This window comes from Lynx rufus, unplaced genomic scaffold (assembly GCF_022079265.1).
Source record: "Lynx rufus isolate CCGP_SWC_20201006 ecotype Redwood Valley unplaced genomic scaffold, mLynRuf1.p SCAF_8, whole genome shotgun sequence".
Classification (NCBI taxonomy): Eukaryota; Metazoa; Chordata; class Mammalia; order Carnivora; family Felidae; genus Lynx; species Lynx rufus.
The window spans coordinates 120,931,587-120,958,198 of record NW_025814896.1 but is presented as its reverse complement, the minus strand read 5'-3'; the positions used below and the strand labels follow the sequence as shown (position 1 = coordinate 120,958,198).

The 26,612-nt window shown below is 51.0% G+C and overlaps 2 protein-coding genes across 2 annotated transcripts in view; one reads left to right on the top strand and one right to left on the bottom strand.

Moving 5' to 3' along the window:
• Nucleotides 1–19,472, top strand: part of EFR3B (EFR3 homolog B) — a 46,465-nt gene extending 26,993 nt beyond the window's left edge. Inside the window, exons 10-21 of the mRNA XM_047069401.1 lie at nucleotides 19–70; nucleotides 2,056–2,228; nucleotides 2,344–2,419; nucleotides 3,064–3,225; nucleotides 4,416–4,547; nucleotides 6,969–7,036; nucleotides 7,784–7,911; nucleotides 8,676–8,767; nucleotides 11,710–11,758; nucleotides 13,037–13,143; nucleotides 14,463–14,512; nucleotides 14,911–19,472. Of these exons, the coding sequence (XP_046925357.1) occupies nucleotides 19–70; nucleotides 2,056–2,228; nucleotides 2,344–2,419; nucleotides 3,064–3,225; nucleotides 4,416–4,547; nucleotides 6,969–7,036; nucleotides 7,784–7,911; nucleotides 8,676–8,767; nucleotides 11,710–11,758; nucleotides 13,037–13,143; nucleotides 14,463–14,512; nucleotides 14,911–15,016 (1,195 nt within the window). The 3' untranslated portion in view covers nucleotides 15,017–19,472. The remainder of the gene's footprint in view (nucleotides 1–18; nucleotides 71–2,055; nucleotides 2,229–2,343; nucleotides 2,420–3,063; nucleotides 3,226–4,415; nucleotides 4,548–6,968; nucleotides 7,037–7,783; nucleotides 7,912–8,675; nucleotides 8,768–11,709; nucleotides 11,759–13,036; nucleotides 13,144–14,462; nucleotides 14,513–14,910) is intronic.
• A 2,537-nt stretch (nucleotides 19,473–22,009) lies between these two features.
• Nucleotides 22,010–25,074, bottom strand: POMC (proopiomelanocortin). The gene is made up of 2 exons (XM_047069676.1): nucleotides 24,943–25,074; nucleotides 22,010–22,802 (listed from the first exon to the last, which is right to left on the bottom strand). Exons 1-2 carry the CDS (start codon nucleotides 25,072–25,074, stop codon nucleotides 22,158–22,160), a joined length of 777 nt encoding a protein of 258 aa, XP_046925632.1. The 3' UTR covers nucleotides 22,010–22,157.
• Nucleotides 25,075–26,612: the final 1,538 nt, after the last annotated feature.

The window sequence follows — 26,612 nt, the reverse complement described above, 5'->3', positions numbered from 1 at the left end:
TTTGTGTCTGGTCTACAGAGAGAACAGGAACCGGCTGACCCAGATTATGCTGCTGAAATCCCTCCTTCAGGTGAGCCTCTCCTGTCCCCGTTCCTACTAAGCCTCTACAGGAGGCAGCTCCTTCCCAAGGGACCAAGAGAAGGCTACCACATACAAGCTGTGCAGGTTGCACACTGCACAAATGTGCCCAATCAAAAGGGTGAATAGGGGGCTGAAATCCAGCCTGTGTTAAACTCACTAGCAGTCTGGGCATCCACAGACCTGGGTCATCCAAGGCAGGCAGGGCATGTGTTCCAGATTTTCACAAAGGTTCCTTATCAGCTACGGATCGCCTTGTCACTCAAACATTGTCTCTGTACTGGGTTAGAATCTATTGGTTCCTGCCTTTTTTCTTCCCTTCCAAATACCTGCCTAGGTCCCTTCCACCTATTTCCCCCTCAGCACTTGTGCCCATTCCAGTCTCCCAGCCACTATCTTTCCTTTTATAAGTGTTTTACATTCCTCTTCTCTACATCCTTGCAGCCATCACCGGAGTCCAGATTCATTGTTCTCAAATGCCATCTCCGTGACCAACTTGTTAAAATATATAGAGCTTCCCTAGAAACTTTGAGCCCTCAGTCTGAGTGGGGTCCTGGAATCTGTATTTGTAACAGGCCCCCCAGGTGTTCTCATGCACAGTCCTGCCTAAGCGCTGGACATCTCACAACTAGATTATTCTCATCATTGCCCTTATCTCCATCTGTCCTCACCAATCATAAATACACAACCACAAGAATTTTCTAGAAATACTGTTCCCCACATGTTGCTCCTTTTCAAATAGTAGGTCTCGGCTTACAACTGATGTACCTCTAGGTTTCAAACTTCTCAGACTAAAGGCAGAAAATCCCCAGTCGCCGGGGCGCCTGGGTGGCTCAGTCGGTTAAGCATCTGACCTCCGCCCAGGTCATGATCTCACAGCTCGTGAATTCAAGCCATGCGTCAGGCTCTGTGCTGAGCCTGCTTTGGATTCTGTGTCTTCCTCTCTCTCTGCCCCTCTCCTGCTCCTGCTCTGTCTCTCTGTCTCTCAAAAATAAATAAACACTAAAAAAAAAAATTAAAAAAAAAAAGAAAAATCCCCAGTCACCTTTCCCTCCCTTGACTCGTCATCTCATCCCTAGCCCCAGTTTCTGTTCCAGCCACGCCAATCTGCACAGCCCAATTACTCTCATTCATGCCTTGCCTTCCCTCTCCCTAGCCCATGCTGTTCATTTCACTAGGTTTTTATAAAGGCTTTTCATGCCGACACCGCCCACATCTGGTTACCTCCTCGGTCTGTGTGCTCCTGCCATTCCTGCTGACTTTACTCTCATTATCCTCATTGTACCCAGCACCTTATCAAGGTGACGGTTTGCACTCACACACACCCCCCTTCAGTGGATGTTTACTGTTGACGCCACCAGGCTCTGCTAAATCCTCAAGGGCCTGCTGAGTCATCAAAGGCATCATTTTCCAATATGGACTGAACAGTAAATACATTTTGCGGCTTTTGAATGCTTTGACAACATCATGTATGTGATGTGTCCGCTGATGCCCCCTGGCTTTCATCAGAAGACCCCCAGTATGGCCACATAGAAAAGATGGAATGGAATGGTTGTTGCCCTTGTGTGGGTTCTGGTTCCTCAGCCCAGCTGTAAGTTCTTCCACTGTCTCGCCATGTCTTTGCGACTGTCCTTGCTCTTAATGCAACGCTGTGTTCCTGGCGGGTGTTCATCAGCTGAGCCCTGACGGCTGGAACATTAGGTTCAGAGGCTCCCTGTTCCCCGCCCCCCCCCCCCACAAGTGCTTAGCCCTTGCTTGCTTTTAACAATTTAAAACTTGTCTAGGTGGTTGTTGGCATGTTCAGAAAAGTTGCCACAGGCATTCAGGGCCTAGGGTGGAGGCCAAGGGGAGCTGGGCTGAGTGATGGCTAGAGAGGTTGGGTGCTTTAAACCCCACTTCTGCTGGCTGCTCCCCATCTCCTCACTGCATGGAAAGGGCCAGCGTTGCTGAGCGCAGCCGTGCTGGGCTCCCTTGCAGGTGTCCACAGGTTTCCAGTGCAACAACATGATGTCAGCCTTGCCCAGCAACTTCCTCGACCGCCTTCTGTCCACCGCCCTCATGGAGGACGCAGAGATCCGTCTCTTCGTTCTGGAGATTCTCATCAGTTTCATTGATCGTCATGGCAACCGCCACAAGTTCTCTACCATCAGGTGAACTTGGGGGTCTCCCCTCCAGTTGGTGTGTGATGGGGCAGAAGGCTCCCAATAAGTGTCACACCCAGGTGAGAGGACAATGCCCATAGTAGCCGCTTGTGTCCCCTCCCAGTACCCTTAGCGACATCTCTGTCCTGAAGCTGAAAGTGGACAAGTGCTCCCGACAGGACACCGTCTTCATGAAGAAGGTTAGCAAGTGTGACCGTAAGGCCCAAGGAACCCCAGGTGGGCCAGGCTCTGTGGACTCCCACCTCCCAAACCCCAAGTCAGTGCTGACCCCTGTCCCCAGGCCGGCTCTCTCCCTCTTTGAGTTTGCTTAGTGGGGATGACCAGTTGACCCCTCGGGGGATCAAGCCCGCAGGGTCACGCTCAACACTGAGGCCGGAGTGAGGAGCACTGCTGGTGAGCCAGTCCCGGGCTGGGCTGTGGACCTCTGCACACAGCTGGATTTGGGCAGCAGCTTCTATTGCTGGTTTCACTGCACTCACCCTTCCTTAGACGTGTCCTCCTGCACAGTGGCTTCCACTGGGGTCTGCTCTAAAGCCGTGCTCTCCCTGGGGTGCCTGGCTGGCTCAGTTGGAAGAATGACTCTTGATCTTGGGGTCATGAGTTCGAGCTCCACGTTGGGCGGAGAGATTACTTAGATAAATAAAACTTAAAAGAGAGAGAGAGAGAGAGAGAGAGAGAGAAGGCATCCTTTCCCGGAGGGTGGAGGTGGGAGGGGCACCCAGCTGTGGCACCGCCTGCAGATTAGTCCTCCTCCCCGATCTCCTTGCCCCTCCTTTCTCCACCCACCCACTGTGCCCTTGCCCCCACCCTTCCCCCCACCCAGCACTCCCAGCAGCTCTACAGACACATCTACCTGAGCTGTAAGGAGGAGACGAACATACAGAAGCACTACGAGGCGCTCTATGGCTTGCTGGCCCTCATCAGCATTGAGCTGGCCAATGAGGAGGTGGTGGTGGACCTCATCCGCCTGGTGCTGGCTGTTCAGGTGGGACCTGGTGTGGGCAGCGCATAGGGGTTGGGATCAGGGCAGGGGACCGGTTTGGGCCAAGCACTCATGACAGCACCAAGTAGAAGTGGCTCAACAGCGATCCCCAAGCCCGGGAATACGGCACCCTTGGTTGGCCCTTCCTCCAGAGACCACAAGCCGTGGTTCTGTTCGGGAAACCACCAAAGAGTGCTTCAGTCATGGCTCAGGCTAAAGGAGACCCAGGGAATGGGGTCTTTCAAAAACACCCTTTAGCCCCTAGTGTTTTGAGTCTCGCAAGGTCCGAATGAGACCCCAAGGACTATGAGAGGGCGCTCATATAAGCTCCGCGTGATCCCAAAACAAACTTTGTCTAAAGATCGTCTGATCCCCAAGCCTGGCTGTGCCTCAGAATTACCATAGCATTTATTAAAAATACATGTTCCTAGTTCTACCCCCAAGCCCTGGGACTTGGAGACTCAACAAGGCTCCATCACGACCCTTAAGAGAGCCATGCTTCACCACAGAGGGCTCCAGACTTGCAGAGTCTTTCTGGGTGGAAGTATACTGTCAACGATGCTGGGATCTGGGGTGGGTCCCAGACCTCAAAAGACCAGGGTCTCCGAGGTCCTGCAGCTAGGTGGGCATCGTATCCCACCCAGGAGCACGAATTATGGCAAATCTGGGAGTTGAGTGGTGGCCACCAGTGCTGCCTTGAATCCTGTAAGGCCAACCCAGCTGCTATGATGGTGTTCAGCCTAGAATCTGAGATTCCTTTGTGTCCCAATCCCTAGTAACTGTTGCTTCTTTTTCAACTTAACATATGGACCCAGTTTAGCAATCCAGTCCGGTCCCCCAAGAATCATTCAAGGTCTATATTGAAGGACACAGCATCCTAGAGGTAGGATTAATGATGAAGGTTTGGACAGTCAAGGTCACCAAAGCTGGAACTGCAAAGTGGAGAATGAAGTCAATACCCCTCTACTCAAGTACTTATGAGCCTCCAGCTCGTGGATCGTTCTAGGGATGATTCACTTCAGCTGTAATGAGGATGACTTCTGTCTCCCAGCAAGTTATGGGGCAAATGCTGGAAAAGGCTTAGTCTAGAGAAATGGGCCATCTGTAAAGAAGGTTGGGGGAGGTTGGGGGAAGGGGGGCACCGGTATAATTTGTCAGTTAAGAAACTCCAGGGCCCCTCTGTGTTGCCACAGGATGTGGCCCAGGTCAATGAAGAGAACCTGCCTGTATACAACCGCTGTGCCCTCTACGCGCTGGGTGCAGCCTACCTGAACCTCATCAGCCAGCTCACAACAGTACCTGCCTTCTGCCAGCACATCCATGAGGTTGGTGTCCTTGTGACCCCGACAGCTCAGGAGCCCCTCAACCCTGGGTTTCCCCAGAATAACTTTTCCTTAATTGTATAAGCCCTGTGCTCAGTCCAGGCACTGAGGAAGGGTTGACGGAAGAACTAGGGACAGTGAGGAGTTACTAGAAGTAGCATTTCCTCCTGGGTAACATGACATAGCATGGTGGGGTTGGCCACAGGCAAGAACCTATACCCCTTCCTCACCTGCTGCTACCTGCCCACCTTGACTTCCTGTCCCTCTGTGCTGCCCTCACTCCCAGAGACATAGGTACACATGCCTCTCATGTGATTTGGGACTAAAACTACTTAAAAATTTTTTTTTTTAATTTTTTTTTCAATGTTTATTTATTTTTGGGACAGAGAGAGACAGAGCATGAACAGGGGAGGGGCAGAGAGAGAGGGAGACACAGAATCGGAAACAGGCTCCAGGCTCCGAGCCATCAGCCCGGAGCCTGACGCGGGGCTCGAACTCACGGACCGCGAGATCGTGACCTGGCTGAAGTCGGACGCTTAACCGACTGCGCCACCCAGGTGCCCCTTAAAAATTTTTTTTTAACAATTCTTCATTTTTGAGAGATGGAGAGAGACAAGGCATGAGCAGGGAAGGGGCAGAGAGCCAGGGAGACACAAAATGTGAAGCAGGCTCCAGGCTCTGAGCTGTCAGCACAGAGCCTGACGTGGGGCTCGAACTCACAGACTGTGAGATCACGACCTGAGCTGAAGTTGGTCACTTAACCAACTGAGCTACCCAGATGCCCCTGAAACTACTTTTTAGAAAAGTTTTATTCTGAAAGTTTTCAAATATCACAAAAGCAGTGTGAGTAGAACCATGCAGATTAAAGAGTTATGAAGGTTTTCCCATGTTTGCTTCATCTATCTTGTTCTCTTTTTCTTATTTTAAAGCAAATCTCAGCTATCATGTCCTTTCACCCCTACATATATCAGCATTGTGCCTCAAGAAAATATGGACGCCTCCCAACATCATTGCCATGCTATTAACATACCTGATTAAGTTATCGGTAATGCCTTGGTGCTATCTAATACCCAATCTATAATCACATGTCCTCATTTGTCCCCAAAAGACATTTTAAAACACACTGAAGTATTGGGGCACCTGGGTGGCTCAGTCAGTTGAGCATCCGACTCTTGATCACAGCCCAGGTCTTGATCTCAGGATCGTGAGTTTAAACCCTGCATTGGAGCCTACTTAACAACAACAACAACAACAACAACAAGAGGTGCCTGTGTGGCTCAGTTCAGCGCCCGACTTGATTTCAGCTAAGGTCATGATCCCAGGGTTGTGAGTTTGAGCCCCACATCGGGCTCCACACTGAGTGTGGCACCTGCTTGGGATTTTCTCCCCCCCCCCATCCCTTTCTTTCCCTCCCCTACTCATGGGCTCTCTCTCTAAAAAATAAAATAAAATAAAAATTTAAAAACAAACCAACAGGGATGCCTGGGTGGCTCAGCTGTTTAAGCGTTGAACTCTTGATTTCAGCTCAGGTCATGATCTCACAGTTTGTGAGATCGAGCCCCACATCGGGCTCTGTGCTGACAGTGCGGAGCCTGCTTGGGATTCTCTCTCTCCCCTCTCTCTCTGCCCCTGCCTTGCTTTCTCTTTCAAAATAAACTTAAAAAAAAAAAAACAATAAGGAAAGCAAACCACAATAATAAAAACCACTGTAGTATTTACAGGTGGCATGGGATAGTGTCTACGATTAACTTTAAAATACACTAGCAAAATGAAAGAAAATGGGAAACCTCCAGTCTCAGCTGGCTTGGGGGTGCTGGGGGGATGGGGGAGGGTGCTGTGTCACTGTGCCACCCAGCATGGGCCAATGAGGGGGTGCAGGAAAGGCAATGCCCTGACATCCTCTTCATTAAAATAGCAGCATCGTGGCTTCCTCACCTCCTGCACAGACTTGTGCACCTGCTATCCTCCCCCTGCTTGCATCTTGGTAACTTCCACCTTTACCGTCAAAAATTTGCAAAGGGTACTGAGGGAAACTCCTCCTGTGACTGTCCCTCAGGATGTTTTTGCAGTGCACCTGGGTTGGGGGGGATGGTATGACTTATCCTCCCTTTTCCTGTTCACATAGAAAACGGAAGTAGGGCACAGGAGCCAGAAACCACAGTCCCTTGGGGGGCTAAGCACCTGCATTTGCGGGACACTTAATGCATATGTGTCATGTGTCATTGGGGATAGCCTGAGCAGTCTGCCTGCCCTGAGGACCCCTGTGGATCTGAGTTTATCCCTCAGGAGCCTATCGGTAAAGGGCTCCGCCAGGGAGTTTGCTGGAGGAAGCAACTGCTTGGAGGGAGAGCGCCGTCATTTGCCTATGCAGAGCTCCCCCTCCCTGGCAAACCCAGCTCTCATGTGATTTCCTCCCAACTCCAGGTGATAGAGACCAGGAAGAAAGAGGCTCCGTACATGCTCCCTGAGGACGTGTTTGTGGAGAGGCCTAGGTGAGGAGCATACTTGGGACATGATCAAGGACACCCAAGGTAGCTGAGTAGAGGGTAAGGGGTCTGAAGCCAGGAGCTGAGGCCTCTATGGGCTCAAGAGCTGAAAGTGGACCCTGCCTGTGGCCCAGAAGTCCTGGGTCAAGTGTGGCCTTCCTCACGTGGCCGTAATCCATGCCTCGAGCCATGTCGGTGCATTGTGCGATAGAGTATGTGACATGCCCTCTGGGAGCCTCACCCAAGCCCATGGGACGTGCATCTTAGAGGAGCCGTTCCTACAAGACACTGGATTGATCCAGGTGGCATTCTGGGACTGAAGTCTGTGGGCCAGTGTCACTTGAGCCTCAGAGGAACTCAAGGAAAATACTGGGAAAAAACAAAATGTCCAACAATAGGGGTTTATGATATTATTAATATAGCTTTATGGACCGTGGCCTTTCCACCGCAATGTTTTGGAAGAAAAGTTAATGGGAAACAGGTGCTGTGTAATCGGTGGATAAAATCGATCACAGAACAGGAACTTAGGGGGTGGGGTGGTGTCTGTGTGTGTGTGTGTGTGTGTGTGCATACAAGTACGTGGCTGAGGGATTCTGCACAACATGTAATGATGTTGTCTCTGAAGGGTGGGACTATGGGTGGTTTTCTTTTCCTTCTGCTTCCCTGTCATTTTGTATGATGGATGTTCCTTGTGTAACAAGGAGAGTCATTAGGAAATCACTCTGGTTGCCTCTTTCCTTTTTTGGCTCCCAGGTTGTCTCAAAATCTTGATGGAGTAGTGATTGAGCTCCTCTTCCGCCAGAGCAAGATCAGTGAAGTCCTGGGGGGCAGCGGCTACAATTCAGACAGGCTTTGCCTGCCCTACATCCCTCAGCTGACAGGTAGGAGCCCCGTGCGAGGACTTCCAAGCATGCCTCTGCCTCTTCCCCACCAGGAAGGGTCCTGAGAGTGAGGGACTTGTGTGTCCGTAGGTCGCCTCCCCGGCACCTTGCGTGTCACCCAAGAGCTGAAAGACACAGTGAGATCCTCTTGATTCCCCAGCCTCTTCTCCTCAGGGCAGGATCCCTGGGGAACGTGGCCCATGAGATAGGCTGGCCTGTGGCTGAGAGAGGCCCCATTGAGCCGGAAAGTGCCCACATGGGCTGTGGTATAGAATCAGAGACCCAGTTCTCTGCAGCTCACTTCCTGAAAAATCTTAGACAAGTCTCCTGGCACCTCTGGGTTTCGGGTTCCTTGACTATAAAATTGGGATTAGCCACACCTGCCTTAGAGGGTTGGTGTGAGACGTGCATGAAACAATAAAGGCAAATGCACTTTAGCGAGTGCTTCACCAGTGACAGCTAGCTACTTGAGCTGTGAGTGGATGACACTTACTCCAGGTGACATGTGCTCTCTGGTCATGAGCAGCTTCTTTGTGCTCATTGATGATTTCAAAATCTTAGCCACGAAGAACTAAACCCACCACCCTAAGATGAGCAGAGGAGGCCGGCAGCCTTCGATAAACCAGCTGTCGCCTTGGTGTATACTGAGCCCTCAGAGGACTGTGGGCCAGGCAAAGGTGGGGGCGGGGGAGATGGTGCTAGAGGTGTGATCCTGGCTCACTCTGAGCCCTGGGAACTCTAGCGTCTGGGCTTCCCTTTCCCAGATGAGGATCGCTTATCCAAGAGGAAGAGCATTGGAGAAACCATTTCCCTGCAGGTGGAGGTGGAATCTAGGAACAGCCCAGAGAAGGAGGAGGTGAGTGTCCTCTTCTTGATATATTGTCCTGTATCCCAAGGGGAGGGGACCTGCTCCTGCTTCCTGTGCAATCAGATGCTCCATGTTCCAGGCTTCCTTAACTGCATAACCCATTTAAAGTTGCAGGGAAAGCACATTTCTCAAATATCCCATTTTCTTACTGACTCATCATATATGTCATAGACCTTTCCATCTGGAAAAATTAACATGTGCGCCCCCCACCCCCGGTCGCACACTCCCATGACAATGTCACACAAATCACTCTTGAAAGGCTTTCTGGTAGTTATTCCCCATTTCCAATGGAGGCAGACATGCACCATGTTGGATATTGGAAGGCCTAATAGGAGAGATGGGGGTGAGAATAGTTTTCACGGTGTTTCTTCCAGATCGATCAATAGAGGTGCTTTTTTAAAGACCAAGTTGCAGCTTCAAGATGTCTGCCCCACCATCTCTTGGGGGGCTGTGAATATCTAACTTCTGTTCGAAATAACTTGTGGCATCTCCCCTGCCCTTACTTCCTCTACCTGAGAAAATAAAGCAGATGTGCCCATGAGTCAGCAAGAGGAAGGAATCGCAATGAAAATACCCAACTTCTGCAGAAGAGACGAAAATAGGAGAGGGGCAGAGGGGGAGAGAAAGGGGTCATGAGGGAGGTGAAGCTGTAAGACAAAATACACTTGTGTTTAATGGTGTCTCCTGCCATTAAGGGAATTGACGGAGACATGGGGAAGCTTCAGTGAGAAGTGAGGAGGATGTTCAATGGGGGTGGGGTAGGCCAGGACAGTTTGGGTTGGGGGGGTGGTATGCCTTCTGCCCCTTGGGCCTGGTGTAGCCATGGAGGACAATGTCAACCCTGAGCCTTTCCTCAGATGCACTGGAGCAAGGAGAAGTCACTGGGGCCCGGACCGAGCCTCCCTCTATGCCCTCAGCTGCTTTCTCAACTCTTCTCTCATTGGGGCACTCATCTGGAACTTTCCTATGGAAGGAAGGAGGCTCTGACTCACACTAATTGGAAGAGGGGAATGAGGCTGAACCAAGTGTCCTCCAAGGCCTTCTGGCTCTGCAGGACAGGGAGCCTCAAATGTGTCAGGACCACAGCATGAGCTGGCTGCTGTTTCCTCCAGAGTTGTGGTTCTCCCTTCCCGGAAGTTAAGAGCGCCTCGGGAATCGAGGAGTAAAGCGAGGTGGAAGGAGAAATGCTGGCATATGTACAGAGCTTCCTACTCTCTAATGTCGTCTGGGCCACCAGAATGGGTCCCTTTCCCTCCTGGAGAGTCCACCTAGGTCAGGGGTGACTTGGTAGCTGAAGAAGGGGTGTGGGGGTCTCCACCCCATGACCTTCTGCCAGGCTACCCTCCTTTCCACCTTCAGCACACCATGCCCCACCTGAATCCTCTGCTGGCTCCCTGTAGCCTTCTATGCCAAGTTCATAGCAGTTGATCAATAAATGCAGGTTTAGTCAAGCCCCAAACCCAGTACCTGGCATTCAGAGCCATTTATAGTCTGGACTGGTCCTACTGGATCATGTTACTTCCCTCTCCTCTGTGGCAGAAGCCACCGTGCCCCTGGGGCTGGTCTGCTCGGTCTCCCCCACGTGGTCCCCTTCAGCTGCCGGTCTTTGCTGTAATCCCCTGTGTGAGTCCCTTCCTCCGCACCTTTGTTCTCATGAGCCACCCACTCCTCCGTGCCCAGCTTGTGTCCTGTTTTCTCCATAAGCCTCTCTCTACCTGCCCTTAACCAGTGACCTTCCTTTTCTCTGTTGCCGCCACCCAGTTCCCTAGAACCTCACACGTTGGTCAGTGCTGAGTGGCTGCGTGGATGGATGTGCAGGGAGGATGACTCCTGAGAGTGACCGATGGCACAGCTGTCTCAGGCTCATAATTCCCGAGCTAACAGATTGTGCCATTTCTACTGAGGGACCAGCCAAGAGTCCTGCACAGACTCAGTGTTCGCTGAATATTTCCTAAATGACTGTATCCCAATACGTACATCTCTGGCTTGTCCAGCCTCCATTAAACACTAAACAAATCAGAAAAATACAGTAGCTCAGTGAATTTTCACACAAGGAATGTATCCGTGCAATCACACCCAGATCAGGGAATAGAACATTGTCATTGCCCAAGAGACCCCCTTCGCAAAGGGAGCCACTAGCCTGTCTCAGGTGACTTCCTGACCTCTGTGTCAGTGAAGTCATTCTCTTCTGTGTCTCTTTCTTCCACTTAATGTTATGTTTAAGTGATGGGAGATGAGTGAATCGTGGGGCCCGCCTCGAGCAGCTCAGAGTGTACCGGGGACTACCTGGGACTTAGTACAAACGTCTCATGACTTTCAGCCTCTGGCCTGAGGTGACGATCCATGGGGTAATCCTTCTTTGGGTTCATTATTTGCCACCTCCTTTAATAGGCTCTTTGAGGACTGAGATCCTGGGACCCAGGTCCTTGGACCAGCCCCAGCATGTCTTACCTTTAGTAAATACTCAAATCACCTCGGAAGATAATTTTATATCCTAAGCCTTCAAAAGTGTTATCCAGTTCTTGAAATTTACATTTGAGATATTTGCCAACTGCTTCCTCTCGCTGCCAACATTTTCTGTTACGTTCTCAGATTTTTTTGAGTTTGGCAGTGTTTTCTTCCCACGGGGCTTAATGCGACCAGCTAGGGGTGAGGGCGGCGAGTTCTTTTAGGTGATTCTCAGCACTCTGAGGAGGAAGGGACCTTCCCCCTCCATCTCACTGCAGCTCTGTCCTTCAGTGGGGAGCTCTGCGCCTGCCTGCGTGGGGAGCTTCGGGGACCCTGGTGAGAAGGTGGTGTCCTGGGGGCGTTTCCCCCCATCGGGACGGTCTTTTGAGAAGCAAAGGGGCTGCCAGATAACTGAGGAAGCCAAGGCTGCCTCCCATACCTCCATCCCCCTTTTCTGAACGCTTCTGTTCCTTCTCTCTCAGCGAGTGCCTGCCGAGGAGATCACCTATGAGACGCTAAAGAAGGCCATCGGTAAGTTGGAGGGGATGCCGGGGCTGGGTCCTGGGGGGAGGCGTGGGTGTGGGCAGCCTGATGCAGGATTCAGCCCAGAGGTACAGGGAGGCCGGCGGCTTCCCCTAAACTCCCAACAACTACAAAGCTGCAATTATCAATTCTGCTTTCCGGATGGGGATCGGTAGTGCTGCCCAGCATATCCGTGTCAAGCCACCCTTTCTCTACTGACAGCTCGCTGCCTGTAAAAGTAATCAGTGGAGGGGCGCCTGGGTGGCCCAGTCAGTTAAGCGTCCCACTCTTGGTTTCGGCTCAGGCCGCGATCTTGTGGTTTGTAAGACTCAGTCCTGCCACAGGGCTTTGCGCTAACAGCTCAGAGCCCTCTTGGGATTCTCTCTCCCTCTCTCTCTGCCCCTCCCTTGCTTGCTCGCTCGCTCTCTCTCAAAATAAATAAACTTAAAAAAAAAAAGTAATCAACTGAGGGTTGCAGCCAGTTAGGGAAAAAACAATTTTGTATAAACACTTTTGACTATTTTTTGGTGGGTTGTGTTACAGAAGAACGGGCGGACCAATGAAAGATACTAAAAGCAAATCAATTGATATTTATTGGCAATAGATCTTAAAATGTAGTACCTCATTTATCTGGATTATTGGGCAATGCAGTATTCCAAATAAGAGAATTTTTCCCAGAACTGATAATAAATTGCTCTCAAATGCCAAACGGTTTTAATTTTTGTTGTCTTTGAGGGTATTCTTTCTGAATGTGCATAGAGTGTGAACGTACTTGACCATCTTCATTTTTGCCGACTCATTTTGGATACTAAAAGGAATATGTAGAAGCCTCGAACTAGACAGCCTCGGACTGCTGGGCCATAGGGACCTAACTTTGTATTGCCTCTTGTGACCTGTCTGGCTTTTCCATTGTTGATGTCCCTTTCAAATTAGCACCAGAGTACTTCTTGTTCCAGGAACTTCCTTTGAGAGTCCAAGTGGTAATGCCACTCAGGGCTTTAAAAGCCCAGCTTAAGGGTCCACTTACCTAGTTCTCAAACTCTTTCGTGAGGAAAGTGGCTGAGCTCTCAGGCTGAATCAGGAAAAGATCTAGACCTCGTGGGCCAAATAATGGCACCCTCCCTCCATGCCCCGCTATCACCCTGCCCACCAGCAGAAGGCAGAGCCTGAACCACAATCACAGACAGTGCTCCCCTGGAGGGGTCCTCCCATCTTCCCATCTCCAGCCCTTGCCCCCACATCAGCAGAGCAGGACCCTAGGGGCTGACTCGGCTCTCTGTACCACAGTGGACAGTGTGGCGGTCGAGGAGCAGGAACGTGAACGGCGGCGACAAGTGGTGGAGAAGTTCCAGAAGGCACCCTTTGAGGAGATTGCGGCACACTGTGGGGCCCGGGTGAGTGAGGCACACAGGGGTAAGTCTTTGGGGAAAGAACAGATACTGGACTTAGGCCCAGGATGGAACTGAGTTTCTAGGAGACTTGGCACTTTTGTTACCCAGAAATTAGAGATTCAGTCCCCCCAACAATGCCCTGGCACTACATTGTTTCCCCCCAAACCAAAAGGCTTGGCTATTAGCCATACACTCCTTTAAACCTCACAATCTCCATGTAGGGAAGAAGTCTTGACGTCAGGAGCTCCTGTGTCAAGCAGACTGTAAAACTTATAATAGCAAGTAGGTAACTAGCACTTAGGCACACACCCGAGCATCTTCCATTTATTAGCTTATGTCATTCTCATGACAACTCTGTGAGGCTGGTGCCTTTATGCTCACCTCGTCATGGAGTGGTGGGGAAAGGAGCCATGGCTTAAGAGAGATGGCCAACATTTGCAACACAGGGTTCCGCTTCCAACCAGGGGACCCCAGCAGGGGAAGTGGAACAGCCTGGCCCTGGAAAAGAGATTGGAAAGAGAAGATGCCAGATAAGTAAAAAGAAGGACTCATGTCTACGTCTGTACTTAAGGGAAGAGCACAGACTTTTCCTGAAATTGACTATAGGCCAGGATTTGTTACTCACAGTGGCCATCTTAGTGACAGTGAAACATAATTGTAAGCATCCAGAATCCACAAATAACTTCTACTTTATTGTAATTTTTCCTCTCAGTAAAAATACATGTTATTTTCTTTTCCGTTACATATAATGTGTCATATATTTCTAGTATATCATAATACATAATAATAACATAATCGTTTATGTAGATACATATAGATTTTTCTGGGCCTATGTTATTCTAACCTCATGGCCCATCTCCAGAGGCAGGTGCTGCTGGTTTCATGAGCTCAGAGTTGAGGTCCATCCCTGAACACGTACACAGCCTCACTGTCTGTGCACGTGGGCTTAGTTGGAGCCAGAAGGGACCGGAGACAGCATCCTCCCTAATCCAACTGTGCACAGCTGCTCCTTGGAGTTAGGGGAAAGTCTGAAACCAGCTCTGAGCCTCCTGACAATATGCCCGCCAAGCCTTACTGCCCCGCTCGGAGGAACTCGGCCCCTTAAGGGACTGCCTACTGAGGTCCTTCTGGTGGTCCTGGCCTCTGTGCTTTTGTTGGGTGGCCCTCCCTGATCTGAACCCGCGGCCAGGATCCGCAGATCAGTGCTGTCGATGAGCTCACACCAGTTCCCTTCCTAAGACGGGACTCTGGACGGGTGGGCTCCCAAGAGCCAGCACGGGTGCGAGGGAGCCCCCAGCTCACTTCCTTCTGTTTGTGTCTAGGCATCACTGCTGCAGAGCAAACTCAATCAGATCTTTGAAATCACCATCCGGTAAGTGGCAGCCCTGAGCAGGGCCCCCTGCTCCCAAGTCCTCCCTCTCACCCCTGTCTCCAGGCCTCCCTGTCTGCAGCCTCTGTCTCCAGGGCTGCAGTCAGCCGCCAGCTCTCCCGGACAAGGAAATCGAGACAGCTCAGTGAACCCCACAAAGAGCCAGGGGCCCCAGGGTCCAGGGCTGGTACTTCCTAAAACAATGATGTCGTTGTAAAAAAGCCTTCAGTAAAACTAGACTTCAAGCTAGATCCTAGAACTTGAAACCTAGGAACCCATGGAGTGACAGTCTCTGGTCCCTGTGCGAAGAAAAACCCAAATCAGCTACTCTTTTTGACTGCATGGGTTGGGACCCAGAACCCGCTTCTCATGCCTTTGTCCTCCGTGTGTCCCTGCCTCAGCCCCCCGCCGAGCCCGTCAGGCACCATCACCGCAGCCTATGGCCAGCCTCAGAACCACTCCATCCCTGTCTACGAGATGAAGTTTCCGGATCTGTGCGTATACTGAATGCCAAAAGACAGAGCTCCTCGTAGGGGTGGGGTCTGAGGGAGGGGCTCGCCCTCACAACCCACCCCTGGGACATGGGAATTGAACTGGGATCGCAGAGAAAATGCACCTTGGTTGGCAAGCACCTCCCCAGCTAAGCAAAATGGAGTGGCGGAGGCGGGTGGGGGGCCCTCTCGGCCCTCCCGGCCCTCCCACTTCCTCCTTGTCTTCCCTGAGGGAGATCAGCCTCCTGCCCCTCTGGGGCCAATAAGCATCCCACCTGCCCTTTGTTTCCTCCTTTGTGTCAGCCTGGAGCCAGGCGCCACGGGGGTCTTTTCAGAGGGAGGCTGGAGTCTCCAGAAGCTCCTCCTTGGTGTAGCATGGCAAGGGCTCTCATGGGGACGGGTCCGGGGAGCAGAGCCGCCAGTCCCCCGGGAGGGAACTAGACAGAGCCAGGGTCAGGCAGAGGAAGGCACAGACTGCAGTCCAGAGGAAGCGGGGGCAAGGCTCCCAGCTCCTCCTGGAAAGTGGTGGCATACGAGGCTGGAAGATGGCTGCGCTCTTCCAGAGTATTCCCTCCCCTCAGCCCAGAGGCCTCCGGCCTCTGGGTGTCCCTTCCACTCTCCTGCTCACGCCGCCAGTTGTGTCCTTGTGAATCTTTCTAGTATTAGTTCATATCGAGCCCTTCCAACAGGAGTCCTTCCAACAGGAGCCCTTCCACACGGGGCAGGAAAGGATGAAAAAGAAGGGCGGCAGGCTGGCCACAGAGAGGGCTGCCCCTCCCCAGGCTCGGCCTGCCTCCTGTAGAGGAGCGGGCGGGCGGAAGTGGGCGCAGTCACGCCCTCTGTGGCATCTTCTCACTTCCTTCGTTCAGAGGGAGCTTCTTGGGTCCACCTGTGGCCCTCTCCCTTCCAGATGTTTCTCTGAGTGAAGCTTTCTCTCTCTGATGCCTTTCTTCCTGAGGATCCTAGCATGTTTCTACAGCCTCTGGGTTGCGGGAGGGCAGAACGAGAGAATCTGGTTCAAGAAGATCTGGTTCTGCATGGCATGAGAGGAGCCGCAAGGGCCCGCAGGCCTGCCCACATCACTGTCTTTGGGAGAAGCTCCCGGCCTGGTCTGGGGAAGGGGTGGGGGAGGGGGTTATGGGGAGTAGCACTTTGCATCTCAAGGATGTCAGGAGTCAACCTAGTGGATATTTCGTTCAAGGAAAGAAGGATCCAGCATCTAATACTGGAATGATCTCTTCACTCTATGGATGAAGTCAGGACATCATCACTGCCAGCTGGCAGAGCTTGAGGCTTGGGGAGAGGCAGTAGAGACCCCTTTGGGTTCTGGGTTTCCATTTTCCCTGAGTGCCATCCGTGTGCAGAGGAGGGGCTGCTGCAGAGCTGGTAGGCCGCTGTGCTCCCCGCCCCCCCCACCTCCCCCACCCATCCAGGGGCCTTTGTGCCTCCAGAGTCTCCTGGGCCCCCTCCAGCGGCAGAACCCCATGGTCCAAAATAGTCCTTTTCTTCTCTTCCAGGCAAACGTCCCCTAACTTTTCTGAGCCGATGTAACTCACAGTAAGGTGTGAATGGTCAGATGATCCCTCCCTGGAGAATTTGTTTTTTAAAAAGAGGGAGGGTGAGTAGATTTCTTGACCCAAAGGAAACCCTTTTGAGGGTACAATTTTAGGCAGTGCGGGGAAGGGTCAGAAGCAGGATGTTTCTGCTAAGGGGAGGGCAAGCTTCTCGGGCCACTCTCCGGTCACACCCGTGCACACAGCCCTGTGCAGACACACGATGAAAGCCTGATTAGTAGGACAAATCTGTATTTTCCCAAACTGGGAAAACCTTAACATATGCACTTTCCCATTACATGTGCAATAAACGGTTTGGGTGGAGGGGGCTATCTGACTCTCGTTCCCGTAGTTTCTACCCTTGGTGGGTGCCCCTGTGCTGTGGGCCTGTGGCTTCCAGACAGCCTGCATGATTACAAGGCCCAAGGAGCCTGGCTCCTGCGCCCCACCCGCACCCCACCCCCACAGCTTTCGGCTGGGTTCTATGGCTCTTGGCTAATGCTCAACCTAAATTTATAAGCATGAACTTAGATTTCTCTTTACCTTACTGTCTCTTTATTAGGAAACAAAGTTTAAAATAAAATGTGAAGGCAAATAACCTTTGGAAAAAACTTGAGAGAAAAATCTCAATCTTGAGCCACAAACATGTCTTCCCTTACTAGATCTTTCCATCTTTATCCCCTCCTTGACTTTGATGAGAAACCTGGTTTCTTTCTCGTGTCTACTTGACTTTAGGGTCTACCCCATGACAGCTGCACCCTGAGCACTGCCCTTTGGGGTCCCGGTCCTGGGGCTTGGGCGTCGCGACCCCAGAGCCTCTTTCTAGAGCCAGCCCCAGAACCAGAGATCGGTAGTCCCACTCAGATGCCTCCCCCTCTCCCCCACCCTGGGAATAGAGTGAAGAAAAAGGTACAGGCTCTCATTCTTCCTACACTCAACCCTGTATCTGTCTGAAGCAGGCCTTTCTTTACATCACGGCTGCTTAGCAGAGATGTGCTTCTTTTGGAGAACTAGCCATTTCTCGAGTGCTCTCTTCTCAGTTTCAGTTTAAAAACTTACACTCACTGGAATATTGGATTGCCTGCTGACATGAAGCAGAACCTAGATTCTAGCCAAACATGCCTCAGAGTCAGAAAGTGTAAGGTGACTGTTAACTCAGACAATTACTTGGTCAACACAACAGCGTCCTACACACACACACACACACACACACACATACACACACACACACACACTCTTCCCGCAGGCTCAAGGAGAGAGGCAAAGCAGAGTGTGGGGGGCGCTCAGACCCTTGGCTTAGAACCACTGCTTACTGCCTTCCAAGCCCTCTGGCGTCTGGCAGTCCTTTGTCACATGACCGACCCTTTTGGCCACCTGTCTCTGTTCTGATTGTAAGCCAGCAAGCCCGTCCAAACCAGCTGCTCCCCAGAGCCACTGAGGACTCTTGCTTCATGCCCAAGGGGTAGGTTTGGTTAGCACTCAAGGCATGAATGTATTTGAGATTTGAAGTTCTATTAATTTGGTTGAGTCATGTAAGTGGATAAGAAGCCGGTCAGCAGAAAGTACCGATATGATGCTGGAGGCTCCTTGTTTCCCTTGCAGCGGGGTCCCCAGTGCCCTGTGCCTGTTCCCATTTTCCTCTCTCTGAAAAGCAGAGATAAGCGGTTTCTTGACTCCTAGATGCCTCCTCACCGAAGAAATAGCCCAAACAGGTGAGAAGAATTAGAATAGCCCTCACTCAGAGGCTGTCTTCTGTCCAGCCTCCTATACAAGTATAAACGGATGAGCAGTGAAAAGGTGGGACTGGGACCATCTACAGTACTTGAGAAGTATGAGGGACATATACATGCTGCCCTTTGCCCTGGGTGTTCTGGGTCCCATAGGACGTGTTTCAGTCTGCCTAAGAGTCACAGCAGTCTTGGGGTACCGTTAAACAGTTCAAAGACCAGACTTGTGGGCTTCCCTGGGTCACGATAGCTTCCAGTTGCTATTACGTGGTCCCCAGGCCTTCTGTCCTGGGCACAGAGTGTCACCGAGAAGCGAGGGCATTTCTCCCAATCCTTCTCTGTGACCATAAAATGGCAGCTGGCCAATGGGGGTCTGTGGGAAAGGACTAGACCTGTGTATAAGGCTGAGCGTTAAGCTTAAAGGTAGACAGGGAGGACAACTCATCAGAGAGGTCATGCCTGCTTCCCCTAACCCACAGACCCTGGAAGGCACATCCTCCTGAAACAAGGTGTCTTCCTGGTGTCTGAGGAGGTTTAGGGCCCTGTGCTGCCTCTTCATCCCCTAGAAATCTTCTGGTTAGAGTCACCCTAGGTCTGAAGATTGGGCCTGGCCAGCTGGGGACGTGGGGAGGAGGCGGGGACTGTGAGCAGAGCTCTGTGGCCTGTTGGAGTCAGAAGGCAGTTTTCTGTGCTCTCCTTTAGCATTGGCCGGGTTGACCGGGTTTTCTCTCCTTCAGAGGACCTTGGGGCCTCGGGCGGTCACCTTCCCCTTCTGAGCTCTTCCTCCATGAATGTCGATTCTGGCCCGTGGAGTGCAGAGCGGCAAATCCCCGAATGCCGCAGCATTGCACAGATTGTAACGTGTCTGTGTCCACTTGGACCTTCGTGACCTGGCTGAGAGTGTTATGTGCCCACCTGCACACACGTGTGTGTAGTGTAGTTCATAGCTGGCAATATATGTACATAACAGCTGAATTATTTACATGGGAGTGCAGAATTAGTGCCTGTGGCAGTGTTCTGTATTTTAAACTCATTGAATCAAATTAGTTTTATTTTAAGGAAGGGGAAAGAGGCTAGGGGTTGGGGGGGATTGTAGGAAGAAGAACTCTTAGCAAGATCGTTCTTTAGGATTATTAGTCATGGTTTCCCAATGAGTCTTCATGATGCCCTTTGCAAATAAATGTTAATGTTGTCACCACACAGTTGTCTATTTGATTTCTTTAAAGTAAATGGTTTTGGGGGGATGCAAACAGAATCTGAAAATACCAACATTAACAACTGACATTTAGCCACCTCCGCCTACCATACTTTACTCACCTAACAAGGAAGGAGAAGAGGAAACGATGCTAGCAAGATGTAAACATAAAGCTCAGGATTCCCAGCGTGGGAGCAGCATCTTCAGATGGGAAAGCCTGGGCCATTTCTTCATCACCGTGACTAGACCCTAGCCCCATAATATAACCCACAGCGGGGGAGACTTTATCTTAAGAATCTGGCTTTCTGATTCCCTTTATACAGGATTTCCTGGGAAGCATTCAGTTTTCTTTAATTATGAACTCTTAGAGCATCAAAATATGGGGTTATATGTGCAAGTGCCCTCCACAAATGTTTCCCAGCTGGATTTGGTCTATGCTGCCCACTGGTATGTCTAGAGCAATTGACACGTATGTGTATCTCTGTGTGTATATGAGCATTTGGGGGTTTCTTGTGAATTGTAAATGCGTGTGGCTGTAAATCCATGGCCTCGGCATTGTACAAACACCATGGGGACATATAAAAGAAGCATAACCCCTGGCCTCTGCCCTTTGGAGCTTAGAGTTTCCCTAAGGAGAACACAAGACATACACGCAGCTAGAAACTTGCCACTCGAGCTGGTCTGCGTGCCCTCCTGTGCTGAGAATGAGGAGGCTCGGCTGGAAGAGATCACAACTTTCCCAGCAGAATTGGACTCAAGTCCAGGCTCGTGTTGTAAAAAGAGTTTCAAAATGGTGGGGGAAGGTGGAGAGTTCGGGCAAAGAGTGAAGGAGGAAAGGAAAAGAGAAGATCAGTAGGTGGAAACATGGGAAATGGGGTTTGGTAAGGAGAGTGAAGCTAACGGACAAGGGTCCTGCATGCCATGTCCCAGAATTGGACGTCGATGGAATTGACTCTTGAACCAGGGAATGTGAGGAAAGCGAGATTTTATATACATTAATATGAAGAACTTGTGTGTGATGGGTTGGGGAGGAGAGGGACTGAAGACAAGGACACCAGTTGGTTAGGAACCTGCTGGATGATCAAGGCTGAGCACTGAGAATAACGAGAAAGGCTGCAGCTAGGCAATATGGGGGGGGTGCAGTTTGGGAGTAGCTAGAGGAAAAGGAAAGAGACATGAAGGCTTGAGCCTGAGGGACCGAAAGAAGCATCTGTGTATATTGTGTTGTATTTATGCAGACGTGTCTCTATGGCTGTGTGTGTATGTAGGTGAGAACAAGTGTTTGAGAATATCTGTGAGTAGCCTGGAAGTGCAGTGAAATCTGAATTACTAACCCTCAGCTGTCACACGTAGCTTCTCGGTGATAAAAAGACCACATCCATATTCTCATTAGTCCTACAATAGCCCCCACACTAGGAAGGGAGGGATGGCTGGATGAGAGAACTAAATCTTGGGAGAAGTTTAGTGACTCGCCTAAGGTCACACAGAAGCTAGATCCAGGGAAGCGTTACCATAGCTTCCCACCCACAGCCCACAGGGGGCCTCCCAGTTGCAGCGAGCTTCAACCAACGTTGGGCTTGCTCTCGGAGGTGTTAAAAAGAAAACCACAGGCCCAAAATGGCACCACTTAGGCCATGTCACCAGGGCTTAATACCTTACCTACCTGCAGTTTCAACCTCCCTAAGAAATGTAAGTCTAATTCCTTAATCAGGCATTTCCTGATAAGCACCAATCAGGTCATCTATCACACAGGCCCTTTCCATTTGCGCACAGGTCAAACGCAGGCCTGTGCAGGTGCACGTGTGGACACCCTCCCACCCCCAAAGGTCAGGTGATCAGCATAAGACTTCCTGCTTTTCCAAGGGCAAGACCTTGCCTGGAACAAGCCTTTCTTTTCTTTTGCTGGTAACTTTCTTGCCCAACCCTCCTTCCTATAAAAATCTTCCATCTTGGGGCACTTGGGTGGCTCAGTCAGTCAAGCGTCCAACTCTTGATTTCTGCTCAGATCATAATCTCCCTGTTTGTGAGATCTCCCTGTTGTGAGCCTAGTCGGGCTCTGTGCAGATAGTGGGAACCTGGTTGGGATTCTCTCTCTCCCTCTCTCTGCCCTTCCTTGGCTCGCACTCTCTCAAAATTAATAATAAAACTAAAAAACCAAAAATTTTAAAAACCTTCCATCTTATATAACTCCCCTAAGTCTCCCTCTACTTACTAGATGGGATGCTACCGGACTCATGAAGTCACTTAATAAGACCAATTAGATCTTCAGATTTACTCGGTTGAGTTTTTGTTCTTTAACAGAGGGGCGGTGGGGAGACCCTGCACCCTTCCCTTTAAGACCCACGGAGGGATGGGCATTTTCATTCCCACGATGACCTATAAAACGTACTACCACGTGGCCACACGGCAACCACTGTCTCTCCAATATATGCTTTTTTTTTTTTTTGGTATATGGATTATGTATTTTTATTTCATTCACCCAACGGACAGAGTCGGAGTCAGATGTGAAACTTGAAAGGTTTTATTTCCTAACTACAGGCAGCTTTAAGAGGCTGACTATCTGGGGCTATCACGGCCTGAGCGAGTAGCACACCCAGGCTGGGAGGCGGCAGGAGGGCAGGGGAGGAGAAGGGGCCTTAGGGTCGACTTCCTGGGAAGAGAAGCCTCTGGCCCCGCTGCATGTCACTGGCCCTTCTTGTGGGCGTTCTTGATGATGGCGTTTTTGAACAGCGTCACCAGAGGCGTCTGGCTCTTCTCCGAGGTCATGAAGCCGCCGTAGCGCTTGTCCTTGGGCGGGCTGCCCCAGCGGAAATGCTCCATCTTATAGGGCCCTTCGTCCTTCTTCTCGGCCACCTCGGCCTCTGCCACCAGGCCGTACTCCAGGTCGGGCAGGGCCGCGGCGCCGTCGGCCGGGCCCTCGGGGCCGAGCGCCGGCTCCGGCCGCTCCCCGGCCAGCTCCCTCTTGAACTCGAGGGGGAAGGTCTCGACCGACTCGTCCTCGGCGCCGTTGGGGTACACCTTCACGGGGCGTCGCTTCTTGCCCACGGGCTTGCCCCAGCGGAAGTGCTCCATGGAGTAGGAGCGCTTGCCCTCGCGCAGGCCCAGCTCCCCGCCATCGCCGCGGAGCCCGGGGCCGCCGTCGCCCGCCGCGACCTCTTCCTCCTCGCGCTTCTGGCCCGCGCTGCCATTCCGGCGGCCGAACCTGTCCCAGCGGAAGTGGCCCATGACGTACTTCCGGGGGTTCTCGGTCAGCGGCTGCTCGTCGCCGTTGCCGGGGTGCACGGGCGTCTCGGCCGAGAGGTCCGGCTTGCACGCCCGGATGCACGCCTGCGGGGAGGGCGGCGAGCGCGGGGTTAGGGCGGTCCCGTCCTGCAGCCCCGCCCCCGCGCAGCGCCTGCGCGCTCCGCCCCTGCGCGCCCCAGACCCTGGGCACGTGTGGGCGGGTAATAGGACAGGGCTTTGGCGGCCGTGGCCTCCTTGCCGAGGACCTGTCCTCATGGCGCCCGCGGACATCCGACTCGGCTGAGGCAATCGCCTCTTTTGTCCCCTGGGCCCCTTGGTTCTTCTGCCTCGCAGCCACTAGAGATACCCCATCCCATTCGGTGGTTTACTTATCCCAGGGCTTTTGTGAATAGGGTCAGTTCCTTACCGTTATATGCGTGATATATAGGAATTGATCAATAAATGATAAATCGGAGATAGTTGTTGGCATTTAATGAATATTGAATAAATAAATATGGTTCAGTTCACGTCTGGGAAGGGCATTGGGCTGAAATTGGGGGCAGAATCTATTCAGGTGGGAGGAATCTGGCCTCCAGAGCCTATATTTTCAGTTATGCCTCAACCTGACCCCAGTGATCTGCAAACCTAACTCATGCCCTACCCCAGCCATCTCCCTGTGCATGCGTCAAATGTTTTCCCATGCTATCTTGCACTTTTTTGCGTGGGGTTTTTTTTTTTTTTTCAAGTCTTTTGAGCTGATCCTGCACTTTCCCCAATCAGTGAGCTTTCGGAGGGAGTGGTTCACTTCCCTGTCACCTCATTCTGATTGGAGGGAGGGGTAAACAGCCAGGATTGTTTCCATTGCTTGGGTCATGGAGCCTATGTCTCTGCTCTCTGTAAGCAGACAACTAGAGTACAGTGCACATTTGCTTGGGAAAATGACCTATAGGCTGCAGCCTGGAGTTCTCAGTTATGTGGGACTGCAAAGGAGGAAACAGAATGATCCCCACCCCTTCTGTTGAGTTGGGAATTTCATACTCCAGAGGTTTAGAATTATGAAACTGCAGAATATTAACAGTGGAAAGTAAAAACTATCTCATGCTCCTCCCCCCTGGACACATAACAAAGCAGGAGGCTCAGGGACATGAAAGGAGCTTGGCCAGTTCCCACGACTCTTCGGTGGCAGAGCTTAGAACCCATGGGTTCTGACCTCGCTCGGAGCTCCTTCCCTGGTGGGCTCTCAGCAGGAGAGGCTGCGCGGTGGGTATCTCCCACCGAGAGTCTCTTGGGTCTCTCCCTGAACTAGAACTCACAGAATTCCCTGGGCCCGTTCTTTCTATTTTATTGTTTACTATTTTTCTATTTTAATTTTTACTTTCTATTATCTTTCTATTTTGCATGCAACACATGCAGGTTGCCCTGTGTTTTTGAGTTCTCTCTCTCTCCACCTTAACTAGCTTCTCCACTGACAAAACACACTGAATGTAGTGACGTACAGTCCACCCTCACCAGGCGGGTGCTGGCAGCAGGATGGAGCTCAGTCACTGACACTGGCAGTGTGTCTTTTAGTCCTTGACTTGGTATAGCTTCTCATTTGTGCCTCCCAGTACACACACACACACACACACACACACAATTCCAGCCTGGCACAAAGGGCCTTTACATGCTTCTGGAAAGGCCGTGGGAGGTCAGTCCTCCAGAAGAATCATGAGACATTTGGCACCAGTTAGAGGAAAATGGCACCCGGGTTCTTCCTTCTCCCTCTAGAGATGATTTGTAGTACTACCTAGCTGCCTTTGTAATTGATAGTAGACAGAAAGGGAGTAAAAATGGAATGAAAATGGCAAGGGACACGAGGTTATTTAAAAAGGAATAAAAAGGCCGAAAGGTTGAAAATACAGAATCAATAGAGCGATAATTATTATTACTGTTACTATCACTCTTATTATGTTAATGGTGATATCTCGAAATAGCTTAAACGGAGTGGGGTCTTCATACAAGAAGACAGGGCAGGAAGATAATCAAGTGGAAATTGTGGGCCAGACCCATCTCCCTAGAGCTGCTTCCTCCCCTCCTTGGCTCAATTCTGGCTTCACCCTAGAGATCTGTTTCTGCCCTGAGCTGAGTTACCCATATCTCTGGGAATGAATTTTCCCTTCCCCACTCCCCTTTCTTTTGTGCCTTCCCAGTTCCAGCCCCAGTCCCATCCGATGCCCAACCAAGATGGCGGCCATAGCCCACATACCAGCAGGTTACTTTCCGTGGTGAGGTCCTGACACTGGCTGCTCTCCAGGCACCAGCCACTCACTTCCATGGAGGCCTGAAGCAGCAAGGCCAGCAGCAGGGCCCCTGGGCGGCTGCAGCACGATCTCGGCATCTTCCAGGCGGGCTGAGGCTCTGCAGAGGCAAATAAGATTGGTGGGACCCCTACGAGGAGCAGAACAATGTTGGCCACTGACCAGGAAGGACTGTGAGCCAATATTAACAACACATTCACTTGTGGAGCTCAAGGCTTTTTGAGGACAGGAGCAGTTCAAGGAGAAGTTTGGTGTGAGTTGTGGTGGAGAGGAGGGGAGCGGGACCTGGGAAATCTATGTGCAATTTCCCCTTTGTCTCCTATTAAAATCAGATCCCAAAGGAGGTTAGGGCTGGAAGCTATTTTAGAGATCATTTGGTCCGGCCCCTTATTTGAGAGATGAGGAAATCATTATCTCCTCTCAGAGAGAGATAATAATTTGGGTGTTCATGACAAGGCAAGGCTAAGTTGTCCTGTTTCCCTGAACTTTCCTATTTCACCATTTTCATGAAGCTCCAGTCCTAACATGCCAGATTCAAGGAATAACTTGAGAAAGACAAAGGATTCTGAAATTCCTGCTCAAGATGGTCTATTTCCCTCCTGCTCCACCAGGATCCTGTCATTCTTCAGAAATTGTTTCCTACAAATAGTAGGTTTGTATAAAGGCAAATAAAACCCCTGGTCAGTGTGGCCAAAACCTAAGCTAACCTAATTTGATGTCTTGTGCACAAATCACTCAGATGATCACTATTTCTCAGATTCCTGCAGCTTTGAGATTTATTTTTAAAGCAGAACCCCATTGTTTTAAAACTGGTTCATCTTCGGGGCGCCTGGGTGGCTCAGTCGGTTAAGCGTCCCACTTCGCTCAGCTCATGATCTTGCGGTCCGTGAGTTTGAGCCCCGCGTCGGGCTGACAGCTCAGAGCCTGGAGCCTGTTTCAGATTCTGTGTCTCCCTCTCTCTGACCCTCCCCGTTCATGCTCTGTCTCTCTCTGTCTCAAAAATAAATAAACGTTAAAAAAATTTAAAAAAAAAACTGGCTCATCTTCTTGAATATATACCAGACCTCCTCTTGTTCTCAGAGCCTCTCAGATGCAGTCTGAAATAGCTGGACTTGAAGACACTATAAATGTAGAAGGGAAGAAGATGGACCTACAAAGCAGAAGGGCACTACCCACCCCCCATTGTGAGCACCCACCAAAGACACTTTCCGAGAAGCCAGAAAGTACCTGGGCAGATGCTGAAGTCAAGAGGTCAGGATGCAGTAAAGAGGAGAGCAGTGATGCTGCCTTTTGCCCCCTGTGCCCAACACTTTCCTCTAGCTCTCCCACTGCATTGTCCCCCCTCACCCAAGTCAGCTTCCAGAGTTGACCCCAAGTTTATTCATTAGCTCACCACCAACCCACAATCATTTTGGATTTCAGAAGATCTCTTCAACCAGCTGTAGAAAGAAACCTCATGAAATGAGAAAAGTAATTCACATTAAGGGGTGGATGACTAATTTTCTTATCTCTCTTAATGGACATTTGCATTTTAAAATGTTTGCCTAAAAGAAACCTCTCATTTGTGGAAGGGTGGCCAAGGCTTTTCTATAGAGAAGGCTTTGGAAATGAAAGTTCT